The sequence below is a fragment of the Lygodium microphyllum genome, unplaced genomic scaffold, assembly GCF_053477565.2.
Source record: "Lygodium microphyllum isolate KBCC unplaced genomic scaffold, Lygodium_microphyllum_v1.1.10 scaffold_106, whole genome shotgun sequence".
Lineage (NCBI taxonomy): Eukaryota > Viridiplantae > Streptophyta > Polypodiopsida > Schizaeales > Lygodiaceae > Lygodium > Lygodium microphyllum.
Window position 1 is genome coordinate 28,306 of NW_028229589.1, and position 18,182 is coordinate 46,487.

Here is an 18,182-nt window from a genome sequence, read left to right on the forward strand (position 1 = left end):
TGACTCGGGTTTGGATCTCGAGGCCCGCATACTAGTTTACGGGCGGAAGCTTGGAATAGTGATCCCTGTGGATTACTGGATAGCCTTCGGGCGGATTATGGACAAGCCTACGGGCGGAACTCCTTGCATTTCAAAGATAAAATGATGAAATGATAATAAAGAAGTTGTTTGATATTGTTTTTCTATGTCACGTGATAAGATTACGTGAAGGAACCAGTGCTTAACAGGGTAAATTAAAGAAGCTGATTGTTATATGTCAAATTAATGTGTTAGATAATTACATAACTAAAACAAACCGAGGAAAGTGCGGAGGATGGACCATGGGTCCGTCCTACGGATGGGTGGTCCCGGTTAGCCGGGAACTTTTCTCAAAAATCTCGAAGAACAGCGGGATGATCATCATTATCAAAGCAAATAACCTAGAGTTACCCGATTTACGCTATTTTAGGGGAACGGAATGGGACTATGCCTTATGGTAGAGAGGTTGAACCTTGCATCCCTCTCGTTTCCCATTCTCCTTGAACCAAGTGCAGCGTGAATCCGCTTCGGACCTGGCGTTTCTGCGTAAAGTAGTTCACTCGGGTCTGACGCTAGTTGCTGTTAGCTAATGACCAAACAGGAAAACCCTAGTTTCGGTCGATCCTAAGTGGGAAACGGCCAGGATACTTCCGCTACGTGGCAGACGCGGGAAGACCTAGATTGCAAAACCCGTAACATTCCATGGGAGTGCCGGGCGGAGTTTTCTAGACATCCTTTCCGATGGACTGCCAAGACGTGTCCTAGATGATTCTAGTGGACACGTTACAGCCTACAGGTATTTGGCAAATGAGGTATCTTGTGCTTGCTCATGAATACTGGACTAATCAAGTGGAAGGAAGAGCTCTACATACTAAGATGACAAATGCCGTATGTACTTTTCTCTTAGAAGAGATCTTTTGTTGATATGGATGTGTGGGAAAAATTACAGCAGATAGGGGTGAGTTGGATGCAGATGAAGCTCATGATTTCTTTGCACGATTGGGGATAAAGCTTGCTTTAACTTCAGCCTATAACCCTAAAGGAAATGGCAAAAGTGGAAGAGGTCATCCACCTATTGTGGAGGCATTGGCAAAAGCATATGGAGAGAAGATAAAAGAGTGGCCATGATTTCTCCCTTATGCTTTGTGGGCTGACAGAACAACTCATAGTTCTGTTACAGGATATATGCATGCAGAATTGATGTATGGTCAAAAACCTATCATGCCGATAGAAGAGATGGCACTCACATGGAGTGTGTTACCTTGGGAGGAGGAGTTGAATCGAGAGGAGTTGTTGGCCTTACGCATTAGATAGTTGGAAAGAAAGTCAGAAGACATAGAGGCAACAACTACAAAGTTAAGGACAACAAGGATATAGAACAAGAAATGGTTTGACAAAAGACATAGACTGAGATCAAGAACCATACAAGATGGGGATTGGGTATTGGTTTATGATAGCAGTTTAGATAACCAGCATACTGCCATGCGTAAAGTTTCCAAAAGATGGTTTGGACCCTATGTGGTAAGACAAGTGTTTGATAATGCTACTTATGCATTAAATGAGCTGGATGGGATAGCCATAAAAATTCTGGTAGTAGGGAAAATAATCAAATTATTCAAAAGGCGGGAATCTACTGCCTATGGGTTGCCAAAATTGGAAGAAAATAGTGGCCATGATACAGGGGCTAGCCAGGAAGATATGGAAGAAGAAGAAGTGAAGGATATGGTTGCAGAGGATGAGGAGGACTCAGAATCCGGTGACAACTAGGATTTTGGCACATACCGGAGAATGTGCAAGTTCAGAGGGGGTGGATGTTGTGATGTTATGAGGACACAGTGTGAAAAAGTATAGAATGCATCATCATCCGACTTCTCTATTAATCTAGAGAGTCAATGTGATCTGAGTCATTAGTACTAGTGTGAGTTGCATGGATTATCCGAAAATACTAGATTTTTGGATAATTTGAGTCTATTTTTGATATTATTTATTGTAAAAATACAAAAAAGTTAGGAAAAGCCTCTAGATTAGGATGGCATGCAAAAAGCTAGTTGCTTTTTCAGCCAATTAGGAGATTTTTCATAAAAAGGACAGATTGACGAAATTGTGCGCGTCGCGATCGCAGTAAACAGGCTGAAAACTACAGATTGAACTGAAAGAAGAAGGAGTGATCTGGGAGATTCATGATTAGGCATCCTGGGGTTTTACCCCCCTTTCGGAGCCAACGGAGCCATCAGATTTGGGTTCCGGGCAGTAGAGAAAGAGTTTATTTTTCTAATCCACGTTTTTGGTCTACGAAGGAGATCCAGGAGAACTAATGCCTGGACGTTGCTTCTGAGTAGTGCAAAGATTCCAGGTTCTTTCAATACATATTATTTCAATTCATTGTGATTTGTTTTTGTAGTGTTTGCCACTTGGATATTCTCTATCTTCTCTTCCATCTCCTATCTCTACTTCCTTCTACATCTGATCCCCGGTGGATTTGACCTTTCGACAAAAACCCCTCAGACAGTGGCCACAAAGGTGAAGATGATGGCATGCTAACAAGGAGACGACACAAGGGAAAAGTGGGAAAAAGAGCCAAACAAAGTAAGTTCATTGGAGGCTCATACATTGGAGAGGAGAGAGAAGTGTATGGGGATTGTTTTTAAATTTTAAAAAAACAAGGGAAGACAATACAAAAAGCTTTCCTTGAAGATATTCATCTGTTACAAGGTCTTTGAGGTGATTTTCCACTTGATTCTTAGTCCTGAACATCAAGGGAGCCTTCCTTAATCATTAAAGAGGAGTTTTGATAGATTTATGCTCTTCATGTGGACCATTTTGGGCTATGAATAATAGTCAAGTATAGGATAGCAAGCTAAAAATGGAGATTTGATGCTCAAACAAGTTTTCTCTTGAGTTCTGTCGTTTTATTTTTTCTCTACCTTTGGTACTAGATATAGTATAGACTACAATGATAGAATTTCTATTAGATTTGGAATATCATCTTTTGGGCAATATCTATATCATGTTTTGATATTGTAATAAAATTGTAATTAGAGGATTGAAGTGCTTCTACAAGGTCTGAAGAGGGTATTTACAAGGATTTATGCATTCCTATTCGTATGTCTTGTCTACAAAGATTCCACCTATCATCTTCCATAAGTAGATTGATCAATGATTGAGATTTTGAGATATTACGTATAGCTTTAGGATTATGTTCAGTAGAGATTATTCATGTATTAGTATGCATACTGAGCCATAGTCTTAGTTTGTGTTGGGCTATCCTCCCAAGTGTGTGCATGCACCTTTGGCTTGGACATATCTATAAGATCTATTAGATGTATTGTAGATTGATTGCTATGCTAAGTTGTATGAAATGAAGTCACTTGGTTTCACCTATATATCACAAGGAACTTTAAACACTTTTCCATATAGTAAAAAAAGAGAGATTTTCTAGATACTTATCAAAGTATCTAGAAAAAGTCTCGACTAGTAAAAGTGGAACACTTTACAAGTTAGTGATCTAGTAAAATATTTCTATATAGAAAATTTTTAAAATTCTTAGTTGATGATCTAGTAAAATATTCCTAGATAAGAAAACTAGTTGAAACCATAGATATAGTAAAATTTTCCTATACAAGAAAACTAGTCGAAACCATTAATACAAGCCATTATCACACTAATGTATCATGTTAAGAAAACTAATCACAATTTTTTCACAATGTTGTATTGTTAGCAATAGAATTGTGATTGAATCCACTAAAAAAGTTATCTTGAACACTACATTCTCTCTGCTTCACCATGTTCTAGAGCACCTAAGGTAGGTCTAGAGTTGTCATCCTCTTCCGATCTGCTCAACCGTTAATAAAATTAAGTCTTGTTAGCTCTTCCTAAGCCTCCCTTCCTTTTTTTTGAAATGTAGATCCTTGCTGCTTCACCCACAATGTTGTCCCTAGATGCATTTTGTGTTTACAATTACCAAGGATATCAAAAGGCTCAAACATTTACATAGTGAAAAAAGCTCAAAGAAACAAGAGAAGACCTACCATTTTTAGTAAACTTCCTTTCCTTGATCCGAAAAGCACTGCAATCTCCCATAGCTCCACAACATAGATCTACACTACTGGTTGTATGCTTCAAACCCTGTAGTCCTATCCACAACAAGACAAATAATGAAATGATATTTAAATTATTTGCTCATGGAACCATATTGTATCATATTACTAATGGGGATAAATGTAATGCCTATCCAAATCAATGCATACTCTCGTGGGAATATGCATTGTGGGAATATGCATTGTGGGAATATGCAAAGCTATCTAAACTCTCAAACAATAAGATTGACCAAACACATATGCTAGTGTTGAGTTTTCCCACAAGATAGGAATCCAATATATTGAAGTATCATATGAAGTCAAATTTATTTAGCTTACCACTACATGCAAATAGGATATCAAATCCCTCAAGTTACATTCTTCATTTTCAATGTTTCAGCAAGTTGTTTAGATAGGTGGATGAAACATACAGATCCATCAAGCTCAAATTCAACCAATCTAACCTTTTATTGGGCTTGCTACAACCAAAGTAGCAAGAGGTGCATCTAATATAAGAGCACCAAAGTAGCAATAGATGTATCTTCTATGGATTTCCTTCATAAGGATACATACCTTGTGGTGGTAGTCCAGGGTTTGATATGCTTCCCTCCTCCAAGCACCTTGTTGGCATTGCCCGTGTGTCTAGAAGATATTCTACCATGACCACTCTAACTCCATAGGCAAAAACTGCTAGATAGAACAAGCCTCTCAGTAGTGAGGTTTCAAGTGCGCATAGGCTTCATCTAAAATATTAGACAAATATTCACAAGAAATAAGCCTTGATTTGCTCAAATGCTAGCTAAGCATTGATACTCTTATTAGAAATGATGATGCCGATGAAAAATATCCTACAAGCAAGCCATATTCCACAAGAAGCTAGATTGGTCTTAGAAATTGAATATCCAAGGTGAACTAAAGTACCAATCCATAGATGGTCTCAAGAGAACTCAAGTACCAATCCATAGGGGGTGCTTCAAAGGAGAAAGGCATGCACTGTGTTGTTAATTACTGTCCTAAACAAAGTTTTGATAGTGATTGTGCATCAAATTTAAGATTTTTGTTGGTGAAAATTGGTACCTGAGCAATGTAGGGATCAATAATTTCAAATGATGTGTTGCTGCTCCCTCAGCCATAACCTGTTTGAAGAGTTAAAATTAGCACCATGTAAAGTTGTAGCTTGCGATCCTTCACATGATGACTGCAAATTTTGGAGTTAGTATACTAATAGCATTATAAAGAAACCAAATTCATTGTTTATACACTCATACATACAAAGCTTTTAGTTGATTACACCTTAACACCACCTAATACTACAAAATCATAGAAAAACCTATCAATATTGTTTTACAAAATCATAAGGTAGCCCCTCTCAGCTTGACGTGCCCATCCTTACTTATCCTCGGCCTGACCCACCCCTCTCCTTTCTAGTGTATAGCTTTCTGTACATGATATATCAGCTCCCTGCCCTGTTATTCCTTCCCGAGCTTTGTCTTAGACTTTCCTGCCCATCACTTCAGCCTTTTCTAGAAAAATAAAGTGTGGCTAATTGTATTATTAACAACCATTAAAGAACTACCAAGGGCTCAACAACATAGTTGGAGCTGAAAGCTAACATCACACATCATGAATACAAGGCCTCCTAAGGCCATTTGGGGGGATTGGGAAAGAGAAGCCAAGGAGCTAGGCAAACCAGGTATGAAGGAACAACTGTCTAAGCTCTGTTGATGCAAAGTGTTTCCTTGAAGCTGCTCGCAACCCACAAGCTCCAAAATAGTGGGAAAAGACCCTACCAACATGTAGCCAACAAATCATACTCTACACAACATAAAAGATTTCTCAAACCACTTCATAAACTATTTGAAGTTTACCACCTAGTATTGAGAGAGGAAAGATATGCTCTAAATTTTCAAACACAATTCAATGCATGATTGGAGCAAACATACTCACTAAAAAAATTCATTAGACCACCCCTAAGCAGGAAAGTTCCTGGCAATCCCAACCTAGTTACAAATTGTCTTCATTTGCAATTGCAAGCTAAATGTCTTCTCTCTTCTTTCAAGTAGTTGTGATTTGCCTTCATAAATGGAGCCAATGACCTCTTTCTTTACCTCTTTCAAGTAGACCAACAAAACCACCACTTTTGATGCATGTAGACATTTGACTATAAAACTTGTCCTTGTAAGAATCAACTCAATTTTGCATCTCTTTAAATTTGATCCACTTATACTAAAAAAGCCATGTTGAAGAAAAGGACAATAAAATTTCTTAAAACTCTCACCTGAGCATTTGTGGTTACTTCCTTTGTGTCATGATCCTTTGGCATTTCATATTTGATCATCTTAAGGTAGCATCTCATAGACATCTTGCAAGCTAGAAACCAAAATTGACCAATAATTAGTACATGTGCTTAAACATTACTGATGATGCCTCTAATGAAAGCCATGCCATGGTGCTTGATGTTGCTTGATGTAGCATTGTACCTTGAACTCATACTATCAAAAGCCTACCTAGATACGTTTAATGCATGTGCTGAAGTCATTATAGATCATCTCTGGTTTTAACCCTTCATGCTGATAGTCAATAGAAGAGTATGATCTAGTCTCCACCAAACGGTCTTGTTCTTGGGCATGATAGCACCATTGTTTTGTGCATCAATGATGCTATCACATAATTTGAGGTTGTGTTTATCTCATCTGATGAAGACCAAGAATATTTTGACAACTACTTCAATGACATGCCATGGCTTGCTATGCCATACAGTGATTCGAAAATGAAAAAAGTACTTAGTCAGTGGTTTGAAGGAAGGTATACCTTATTCTAATCAATTTTCTTTCATTCGATGGTCAAATACTCCACCTCAAATCTAACGTGCTTCTGACGGGAAGGGAAAGAACTTTTAGAATTGACAATTAGAGAAGCAGCTCTATCTAAAATCTATTCTATATCAACATAGTTCAACTAATCCTGCACATCAAATGATGCAAAGAGGTGCTTGGATTTTAGTAGCTGTATATCCAACATGCATTTGCTCTTATTGATTATTCTTCCCATCCATGAGAGAAGTTCAAGTTCTAGACCTTGCAATCCAATAAAAAGATGCGTCAAAAGTAGGATAAGCTTCCTCCTTTCCCTATCATATCTTTTTTTAATGTTTTGTATAACAACCCTCAACCCATAACCCAGAAAGATTTTTACTAAAAGAACAAGAAACCTCCATTCCACTTACCTCGGAGCCTTCAAATTTGCTGAGTTATCAACTTGAACATGTCTAGCAACAGAAGATACCAAATTGAAGTTATCCTACAAATTATGCAGATCATCATCACCAATCATGCCTCTTGATCCACCCATGTTGTTGATCTGCAGCACATGATCTTGACCAGTGCTGCCTAGGCTTGATCTGCTAAGTAGCATGAATGTCCATGGCCAATTTAAGGATATGCTAATCATACCACTTGACCTTGAAATATCAGCTTGATTCACTTGATTCATGATATGGCCAGGTTGATCAGATGGATCAGAATCCTTCGCGACATGTTGGCCTTAATCTCGAGGAGGTTGCTGTTGTTCAAGATATCTTGGCCAAATTCGCCATGATTATCGCATGAAGTGACCAAATTCTTCATGATCTCTCTATTTCTACAGCCCACAAATCAAATGTCAAGATGGAATATAGTCAATCATCACAAGAAGTTTTTTTGAAATAATTTTCCCATGTGGAAAAGGGGACTGTTTTCCCTTGGTTTCCCCTAATAGTGTTCAATAACATGAGCTTCTGCTTGGGAGCCACCGCATATCTAACTAGTTGCCACTAGTTGCCATCAAGGGTAAGGAGCTCCTGGCCCCCACCTTGGGCTGGTAGCCAAATATGCTCCTCTCTCAGCCAACCATCACAACCTGCTTCAGGGGCTGCGGCATCCTATTCATTGCCCTCCACCTGCTGATAATAGTCTAGATGTGGTTCTATCTACTAGTTTTTCTCCTAATTCATCATCCTCACCTCAGCTATTACTGTTTGAGATCTTTCAAGTCAACTACAACCAACATGACCTGTTGAGGTGCTGCATTTCCACTCCAGGCCTGCTGACCACTTATTGCAGACTGCCATGTAGCATCTCAATTGCTGCATTTTAGATCTGCCCTGCTTCATCTGCAAATTACATCACTTCATGATTTGTGTTTTGCTGTTTCAATACTTCATCATCACTCTCGTAGCATAGCTTTACAATGTGCAGATGCTGTTGTATCAGTATTATTTCTAGCTTGAGCAAAATCAAGTTTCATTTGCCAACTATAGAATTCCTTACTTGAGGCACTCCATCACACCATTCAATAATCCCACGAGCAATCACATTTCCCTACATGCAGAAAAATCAGCCGATTAGCAACATCCTAATAGTGATAAGACATTTACAATTTATTGATCTGACCTATGCTTAAAAGCCACAGACCCAGATGGAAATAACATGAAGTATAGCAAGGGTAGCATTGTATGATTCTGCTAACCTATATGGGAGAGGCAAACTATATTGTACCCATCCTTAAGCTCTGGAAGGGCCTTGACCTACACAGCAACAACGATTGTCAGATGTGTTTCAATCTTTCACCCAACCTTCATGATGAGCATTAGGCATCCCGCTTTAACTTCAGCATCTCTTAATTTTGAACTGAAGGCGTTCCAACTACCCTATTTACCTCCCATTCTATTAATAAAGCTAGAGCATGTTCTATTGATTTCATACACTCCCAATTACATCTCACATATTAGATAGTGGCTCTGATAAGGAGGGATGACATCTGTCAAGTGCTCTCACTAAACATGTTACCAAATCCACATTGTAATATAGTGGCGGTTAGAATTTTAATATTTCATGAGATCCAGACACAACCAATAGACCCAATTGGAGCAACTTGGACAATCAATAGTTTTGACATCCATTGACTTGGCTTCTAGCAATCAACAAATACTTTTAAAGCTCAGTAATGCTCACAAGACATCTACACACCTTAACGGCTGCATAAATTTTTAGTGATGCTATTTAAATTTTTCAATCCTTCAAACACTTTCCACTAGCAACACAATTTTTCATCATTTAATACAAAAAAACTCTTACTCGTTTGGCTTGATGGTATATTGATTCGCTCCAAGACTTGGAATGAGCATCTTCAAGCACTTCATGATGTTCTTCATCCTCTTCTAGAAAAAAAACCTATGAATCCAGTTCAAAAAATATTAACAAAACATCATTAAAGATCCTATGTTGCATGTAGAAATTCAAATATGCCCAAAAACATCATCAGCAATCCAAGAGAATATCGTGCTATGGGAGAGACATCTCTTCAAATGATGCATCAAAGCTCTCTTCCATGAGCAAGCACTCTTGAAGCATTATTTATGTTGTAATGGTCAAACAATAGCAGAAACCCATAGCAACTTTGACTTAGTTCTACCACAATATGTCAAATACAAGTAAGATGCTTCTCTACAACTTCACGGATTTGACTGAGTCCTACAACAACATGACAAGTGCAAGTAAGATGCTTCTCTACAACTTAGGGCCATTATGTTCCTTGTTCTATTGATTGATTCTATGAAGATGTTGAAGATTGTGGTTGATTCTATCAAATCCGTGGGAGATATCTACTATGATGCTGTGTGAAGATTTGTTGTTTCCCTTGTTTTGGTCATCAAAAGAATGAAATAAAATATTGTTGATGTTACAATATACATTTTCTTGCAGTAGAATCCCATTTTCCTTGGTGTCTCTCTTGGGGCTCCATGTTTTTGGTGTGCAGCCAGGGAAACTTACCATCAACAAGCATTAGAAGAGGCTAAAAAGGAAAGAAATGGCATTGCCAAGAAAAAAAGAATTCAATGGATTCTTGCAAAGTTCCTTCTTCCACTGAAGAGTTGGAGATTCTCATCATCAAAGCCACTTTCCACAATAAGTTCATCCCACAATGGCAAAAACATATTACCATCATGATGCAAGCTCTATGTGGTGGACTATTTCCTCTTCCTGTTGAAGCAACAGAAACTTGCATCTTGGTGGCAAATTGTTTGGGAATAAATTGAAGGATAGAAAAAGAGAGAATGACTATCCATGGAAGATTTGGCATTCATTGAGAAGTTTCCAGACATCATTAAGTGGGAGATCGTGAAGAAGCTTCAGGAGTTGTGGTCTATGGAGGTTCACAAAAACAAGAGGGAAAAGAGTTGGAATTTATTCATGGATGCTCAATAGCAAGATACATGGGATGCTTGGTGCACTGACAATCTTCTATTTGTCCAATTAGAAACCCATTGGAAGTTGGTAGATAGAGTGTTTTTCACAACATACACTGTTGAAACCCTCAGAATCTGGCATTATAATGATGGCACAACAACGATCCTAAGAAGAATGAGTTTTGATACTTTAAAAACAGAATATCTCCCCCTCTGTAGTGGTTTGAAAGCTGAATTCAGAGATGTTGTATTGGCAAGGAAATTAACGTTCAAAATTTTGACATCATGGCTCATCAAGGGTCCTATTATGTCGATGTGTTTGGCGAGGAGCTATTGTGGATAAGAAGGATAAGAAAAGAGAAAACGTCATGGAAGGCGAACAATGAGCGAACAATCGTTAGCACCTTTGTGCAAAGTTTCCCCACCTCTAACTCCAGATTATTGTTCTCTCACTTGCTCACTAGAGTTGACTCGTGTTGTTGTGTGTTTAAAATGAGAAGAGACACTCTCTTTTTATGAGTTTTTGGAATGAGGAAACTAATTTTATTTTATTATAAAAGGATTTATTTTTGTTTTGTATGAAAAAGGGAACCTTAATTAGTTCATGTCAATTTTGTTTTGTTCTTTATGGCTCTAGGATAAGGGGTTTTACATTTTTCTTAGGAAAGTCTAAGAAGGTAGGGGGAGAGGGGGGAGGGGAGGGAGGGGACACAGAGTACACAATGCACCATGCTTTGGCATCGGCCTTATTCCTCTCTCCTTAAGCCCCCTCTTCTTAAAATATATACATATATTTTAGGGATTTTCAAGTAGAAAAATAACCAAAAAGTGTCTATGAATCAATTAAATTCCTAAACATTCATTAAAAGTTGAAAATAATTATAAAAATTAAATAAAATTATAAAAAGTTATAATAAATCCTTGAAATTTTTGAATTATTTTTTAATTTTAAAAGTGAAAAATATCTTGATTAATTTGTTAAAATTTTGTTTTGGTCTCGAAAAATATTAATTGACTTAATTTAGTCCTTTTAAAATAGTGATTAAGTATTTTCCTCATAAATAAATTTTGAGTATGTTATACAGCTCGAGAAGGACCAAGGGGTTTTTCATCATTACTTACCATACCATTAGTGTCATCTACAAATAGGTTAAGAATCATTCACTTACTACCATTCAATAATGTGATTCCTTCGAGGTTACCCAAATCTTTTTTTTAAAAAACTAGTAACCTAGGGCATTTGTGGCAAGAAGCTAAGGGGCATCCATGTTGGATGGACTTATGAAGGGGAAAAGGATATGTAAGAGATCCATTAACTGCAACTCTTAACGGATGCATTCCCGAAAAGGGTCATTAGATATCTGATAAAAGATTTACCAAATCTCATGTTGTGAAGAGATTGGAAAATAAATTCCCATTCCAACCTATGATATGGTTTGCTAAAGTCTTTTGAAGAAAATGAAATCATCTTTGGTTTCTTGAGCATAATCCATGCCTTTTCAATGTGCAATAATTAAGTCAAGGATGTAGGTGCTCTTGATGAATCCTTTTTGCTTGTATGGATCCATTGTTCAAGGTGCCCATATATATTTTTTGCTAGTAAAAAATTTATATGCTGAGGTTAGATTTAGGGGGGGGTTCACTTTATATATATTCTCTATATAATGTACGTTCATGACTTATTTATAAATATTTTAATTTGTGCTTTTTTTAAAATAAAACACAATCCTTTTTTATTCAATCTATAAATAACCCTTTTATATTATATCTTTCTATATATAAAAAATATATAAAAATAATATTTTTAAAACCCTTATTTTGAACTCACTTTATATCAATTGGAATTTGGACGTTGGGAGAGAAGTTTCTCTCGAGGACTCTCAGAAATTAAAATCTGAATCCTGATGTGGCCTTTTTTCGTTTTCTGGAGCAACATGACAGAGCGCGTTTGTCGTATTCACTGCGTACTTGTGCACAATTGGGCGGTTCTACTTCTGGAAAGGACACACGAGCGCAAATGGGAGAAAAAAGGTCCACTATATCACACGATTCAAAGCAAAGTAAAAGATAACGATCGGCTCGTGACTCTAGTCTCTCGTATTATGGATCAGTCGTCAGGGGGTTCAGGCACCAGACAGAATACGCGCCACTGGATTTGTGCGTTGTGATCTAAAGCCTTAGGGCCCAGGAGCAGCTGCATGCGGGGAGTGGGACTCGGCACAGAGAGAGAGAGAGAGAGAGAGAGAGAGAGCGAGAGAGAGCGCATTTACGAAAAAAAAGAGAGAGAGAGCGCAGGTATATGCAGTCATATTAGGGTTAATGGGGCGCGGGAAGGTGGAGCTTCGGAGGATCGAGAATAAGACGACCCGGAACGTGACCTTCAACAAGCGCAGGGCCGGTCTCTTCAAGAAGGCCCAGGAACTGGCTGTGCTTTGCGACGTCGACATAGCCCTGATCGTCCTCTCCGACACCGCCAAGATCTCCACCTTCTTCAACAACCGCCCGGGCAGCACTAGGTACCATACATTAGTACCACAAACACAGCAAACTAATTCTACTCTGAACGCTTTTATCAATATATTAAACCAACCCCAGGACAGTCTATTCCAGCTCCTGTTATCATTATCAATTGTCATAGAATCTGAACAAGTATACGGGCATTTAGGTGCATTCGCTCTATGCTGGACGCCTACTTGAGCCAGTACAGCATCAGCAACGGCAGCTTCAGATTGACGGACACTCATCACAGTAGAAATGTAGCTGCGGTCGATCATGAGAGCTTGAGTACTCCTTATACTAGCTGTGGAGCAGACGGCTCCGCCTCTGCCGACGGTCTTCTACGTGCCACTGTGCGTACCCCTTACCTTCGTCTTTTTCATTATTCCTTGGCAGTCACTATTAGCGAGTCTGATCTGTTGTAAGAGCTCTCTCTCTCTCTCTCTCTCTCTCTCTCTATCAGATGGGAGACATTTTAGTGCACCTTCTGAAAGAGTTTTCCTGTTAATCTCATTTCAGAGAAGAAAAATGTGTGCATATTTCACGCAAGAGGTCGTCATATCCTACGTTAGCTTTCAACAGTGTCAAAGATCACGCAGTTTCTGCAAACGGAGCGCAAATCATTATTTTAAGCTGAGCTTGCATCACATTTTGACCACGGTGGGAGAAATACCCGACCACCAGCTCTCCGGGCGTACTCGTGAGCTTGTAGAATGTCACCAATCCCTATTGTGTTGGACGAACCTTGTTTCAAATGGCATCATCAACTTTAGTCCCATTAAAGAGATGGGTGACCAGTGGGAAACTAATTCACACGCAAATTGAATCTTGATGAGCCTAGTCTACACGAGTTAGGCATACTTCCCGCTTCGCAATAAATGTTGCATATGCACGATTGTGAAGATAACAACATCGTGTGAATATTGCAGCATAGCGTCTTTCGAAAGACCATCCATACTAAGGGATTTCCCCATGTCTCATAACTTTCGAAAGACCATCCATATTGCAGCATAGCGTATTTCGAAAGAGCATCCATACTAAGGGATTTCCCCCTGTCTTATCATCTTTCGAAAGACCAACCATACTAAAGGATTTACCCATTTCTTCTATCTTCAAAAGCATGATCCATTTCCTACAATGACAAGGGGATCTCTAGACCAACCATACTAAAGGATTTACCCATTTCTTCTATCTTCAAAAGCATGATCCATTTCCTACAATGACAAGGGGATCTCTAGACCAACCATACTAAAGGATTTATCCATTTCTTCTATCTTCAAAAGCATAATCCATTTCCTACAATGACAAGGGGATCTCTAGAACAACTCTTTGGTTGTTTGAGTTAGCAAGATCCATACATGCTAACAACTCAATATTCGTAGCAACAACCTCGAAATATCTCAAGCCATTATATGATGTTGTGCCTCAAAACATGCACTATAAAGCTACTTATCTGAAATTGGTTTGTAGGATGATATCCCTCTACATTCTTGATTCTTACAACATTGCATCCTCTATGTAAATGGGCCTAATGTCTTCCAAATTAGCTCAATAAGAACATCTACTAAAATCAAGCAAATGGATAGATTATCAAAAAATGACAAGCTTTCATGTGGCATATAATTGCTAACCATTCTCCATTCAAAGAGGTATGGGCAAAGTTGTTGATTGTAGCCAAACAGGATTTGTCATTCAGCTTGTCAGAAGTGTATATCCTACCATTGAAACCCACCAAGACAGGCACAATGTTTGCAAGTTGATACAAGTCCATTAAGTATTTTCACATTCTTGGATGTTTCTTTCAATTTAGGGGAAGAATATTATCATATGATTTGTTAGACTAGCAAAGAATTACATTATAGGGGACTACAATTTGGTAACAAATATATCCCCACTATCCTAGACTCATAAACTTATAAATTTTTCAATAGTTCAATTGTTTGTTAAAGGCATTAATGTTGAGATATCGAGCTCCACTCGTGATATGCCAGGGTGACCGTTGTGCATTTATGTCATCGACTTGTTAGCTACAGATGCGTTCGGTACACCGCCCATGAATAATAGCTAGATGACAGCTATCCTTATCTACTCTAGTTCATGGCTCAGTTAGTATGCCACCTTAGTTAGTTGAGTTTGGTTTGAGACCCATATATAGGGTTCTTCTATTTCTCTGTACTAGAGTTCTTTTGGTTTACACAACTAAGAAGAGAAAAACTGTTTTCAGCTTCCACCTTTGTGTGTATTCCCCCATTGTGTAAGTGAGAAAGCTACAAGTGAGACTCCTTTCTTCTCTCCCACAATCTTGACATGGTATCAGAGCCTGGTTCGTGGTAAGGAGCTCAAGAAAGCAAACCAAGTTTGCGGCGTTCTAGTAAGAGGACCAGTGTTGCTTTCATTTTTCGAGTTTGGGAGCAAGTCTCTGCAAGTAGCACAACCGAAAAGTGAAAGAGTGCATTGTCTCAGATTGAGATGCCCTTCACGGTGTAGCAAGAGCAGAAGTTTTCCGCACGCACTCAGAAAAAGGCCCTGTTTTTTGCTGTGCGACCACTGTTCTACAAGTCGGTGAAAAGTTACCGTAGAAATTGCATTGTATGCCTGTGCGCAGAGACATTGAGAGTTACAGAATCATCCTTGTTGCCTGTGATGCAAAATCGTCACTAGGAAGTGACTGTGTGGTCAAATACCACTTTCGTCAGTTTTGCAGATTTACCCTTGTGAGGCTGAAGCTCTGTTTTTTGTAGTGACACAATTTTTTGCAGTGTTTTGTAATGGCGTCTGATTCTCTTTCACAGATTGTCATTGAAAAGCTTGACAAGAACAACTTCCAAGCATGGAAGTTTAGAATGACGAATTTCCTTATGGAAAAAGGATATTGGAAATTCGTTGCTGGAGACGAAGAAGAACCAGTTCTTCTTGATGTTTCCAATCAACAACAAATGCAGGCATTTAAAGGATGGCATAAGAGAGCCAGAAAAGTTATATACTAGCTGTCTATCAGTATTTCAGACTCTATGATTGTGCATATTCAGGATGCAAGTATGCCAAAGGAGGCATGGGATACTTTGTCAAAAATGTATAGCATAAATATGCAAGCTAGGAAAATGCAGCTCAAGTAAGAGTTGCACAATGTGCAAAGAGAAAGTATGAGCATCAATGACTACCACATGAAGGTGAAGAAGATTGTAGATGCATTTGCTTCCATTGGGTCGCCAGTGGAAGATGATGATTTAATTTCTGTGACCTTGAATGGTCTAGGAAAGGATTATGCACAGTTCCGAACATCGATTTTCGTCCTGAAAGATTTCATGATTTTGAGGAGTTGATTGCTCTTCTAATTTTTGAGGAGTAGAGAAATGGTGGTGCATCTTCTTCAGGAGGAATTTCAAAAGAAGCTGTCTTCTACTCAAATGCTGGAAGAGGTAGAGGCAGAGGCAGAGGAGGCCGATCTGGAGGCCGTGGTAGAAATCAGAATATGCAGCACACTCAAGAAAACCAGTCCTATGGAGGAGGACATGGTAACTCTAGAGGCAGGGGGAGCCAAAGAGGTCGTGGTGGATGGCAAAGAGACCAAAATGCAAACAGCAATGTTGAATGCTACTACTGTGGTAAAATGGGTCATATGGCTAAAGACTGCTATAAAAAGCAGAATGACATCATGAATGAAAAATTGCAACAAGGAAAATATGCATCTTCTAGTAGACATGGTGATGATAGAAAATGAGCATTTGTTTATGGTGCAGCACATGACCAATTTTGTGACAAGTGCAGAAGAAAGCAACGATGTGTGGTATATTGACTCAGGTGCATAAAACCACACGACAGGTCATGCAGAATGGATGCAGGATGCAAGGAAAATGGAAAAACCAGGATTTGTGGAGACTGGTGATGATACTGCACATCCTATTGTGCAGATTGAAAATATTCATTTGTCTATGCAGGATGGGAAAAAAGAAACACCTGTCGGATGTATTTCATGTCCTGAATATCACCAAGAACCTGGTTTCTGTTGGTCAAATGGTTGAGCAGGGCTTGCAGGTCAAATTTAATTCTCATGGATGCTTTGTTGAGGATATGAAAAATAAAGGTCGTTTGATAGCAAAAGGAAAGAAGAAGGGCAGAATGTTTACGTTGGATGCAAACATGCCTGAATTGAGTGCAGCAATGTTTGCACATGGGACTGGTGTAGTTGCAGATATTGATATCTAGCATAAACGCATTGGTCATGTTAATGTACAATGACTTAAATCAATGCAAGCCCAAAATATTGTTGTAGGATTACCTAAATTCAAGGTTGTAGAAATGCATAAGGTATGTGAAGCCTGTCAATTAGGAAAACAAGCAAGAAAATCATTTCCTAAATATGTTCAAGAGAGTAAGAAGCCATTGGAATTAATCCACTCTGATGTGTGGACTATTAAAGCTGCATCTATTGGAGGCTGTCATTATTTTGTCACTTTTATTGATGACTATAATAGAAAAGTTTGGGTGTATTTTATGAAAAAGAAAAGTGAAGTGTTTGGGCATTTCAAAACTCTTAAAGCTATGATTGAAAAAGAAACATGCCTGCAAATAAAATGCCTAAGGTCAGATGGAGAGGGAGAGTACCTCTCAAATCAGTTTGCAAGGTCCCTGCAAGAGCATGGCATAAAGCAGCAATATTCATGCAGTCATACCCCACAACAAAATGGAATTGCAGAAAGGAAAAACAGGCATATTGGAGAGGTATCTCGTACCATGCTCAACGAAAAAGACTTGCCAGATTTTTACTGGGCTGAAGCAGTTGCTACAGCAGTCTACATAATGAACAGGACTCCCACTGCAACAATACATGGGATGACTCCAGAGGAGAGGTATACTAGTAGGAAACTAGATATTTCTCATTTGAAGATTTTTTGTTGCATTGCCTATGTTCATGTGCTAGATGAGTTGAGATCCAAGTTGGATCCAAAAGCTGAGAAGTGCATCTTTATTGATTACTCTCTACAGTAGAAAGGGTATAGATACTATAACCCTTCTACTTGTAAGTTTACAGTGAGCAGAGATGTTGTTTCTGATGAGATGAGTAGCTGGTATAAACCAGTAAATGTGATTGATGATGTAGATGCACAAAATGGTAATGCTGCACAGAATTCACAGCAGCAGTCACAAAATATTAGTGGACCTGGAGTGTCCTCTAGCAGTGGTTCACATTCTTCGCCATGGACAGGCAGATTGAGATCATGAGAATCTTCTCAAAACAATGTAGATAGTGGTATGCAGGTTTCACGAAGAGGAAAAGAGAAGGTAGATCAGCCCATGTTTGATGTGAATGCAGGTCACTCTTATGTGGATGGTGAATCCAGTGGCTTAGAACAGAGCATTGATGA

The 18,182-nt window shown here is 38.7% G+C and overlaps 1 protein-coding gene across 1 annotated transcript in view; it reads left to right on the forward strand.

Annotated features, from left to right (window-relative positions):
* The first annotated feature begins 12,578 nt into the window (after window positions 1–12,578).
* The window catches only part of LOC148008631 (truncated transcription factor CAULIFLOWER D-like), a 51,588-nt gene continuing 45,984 nt past the window's right edge, over window positions 12,579–18,182 (forward strand). The window contains exons 1-2 of the mRNA XM_087674144.1: window positions 12,579–12,836; window positions 12,986–13,169. Coding sequence (XP_087530270.1) covers window positions 12,640–12,836; window positions 12,986–13,169 — 381 coding nt within the window. The 5' untranslated portion in view covers window positions 12,579–12,639. The remainder of the gene's footprint in view (window positions 12,837–12,985; window positions 13,170–18,182) is intronic.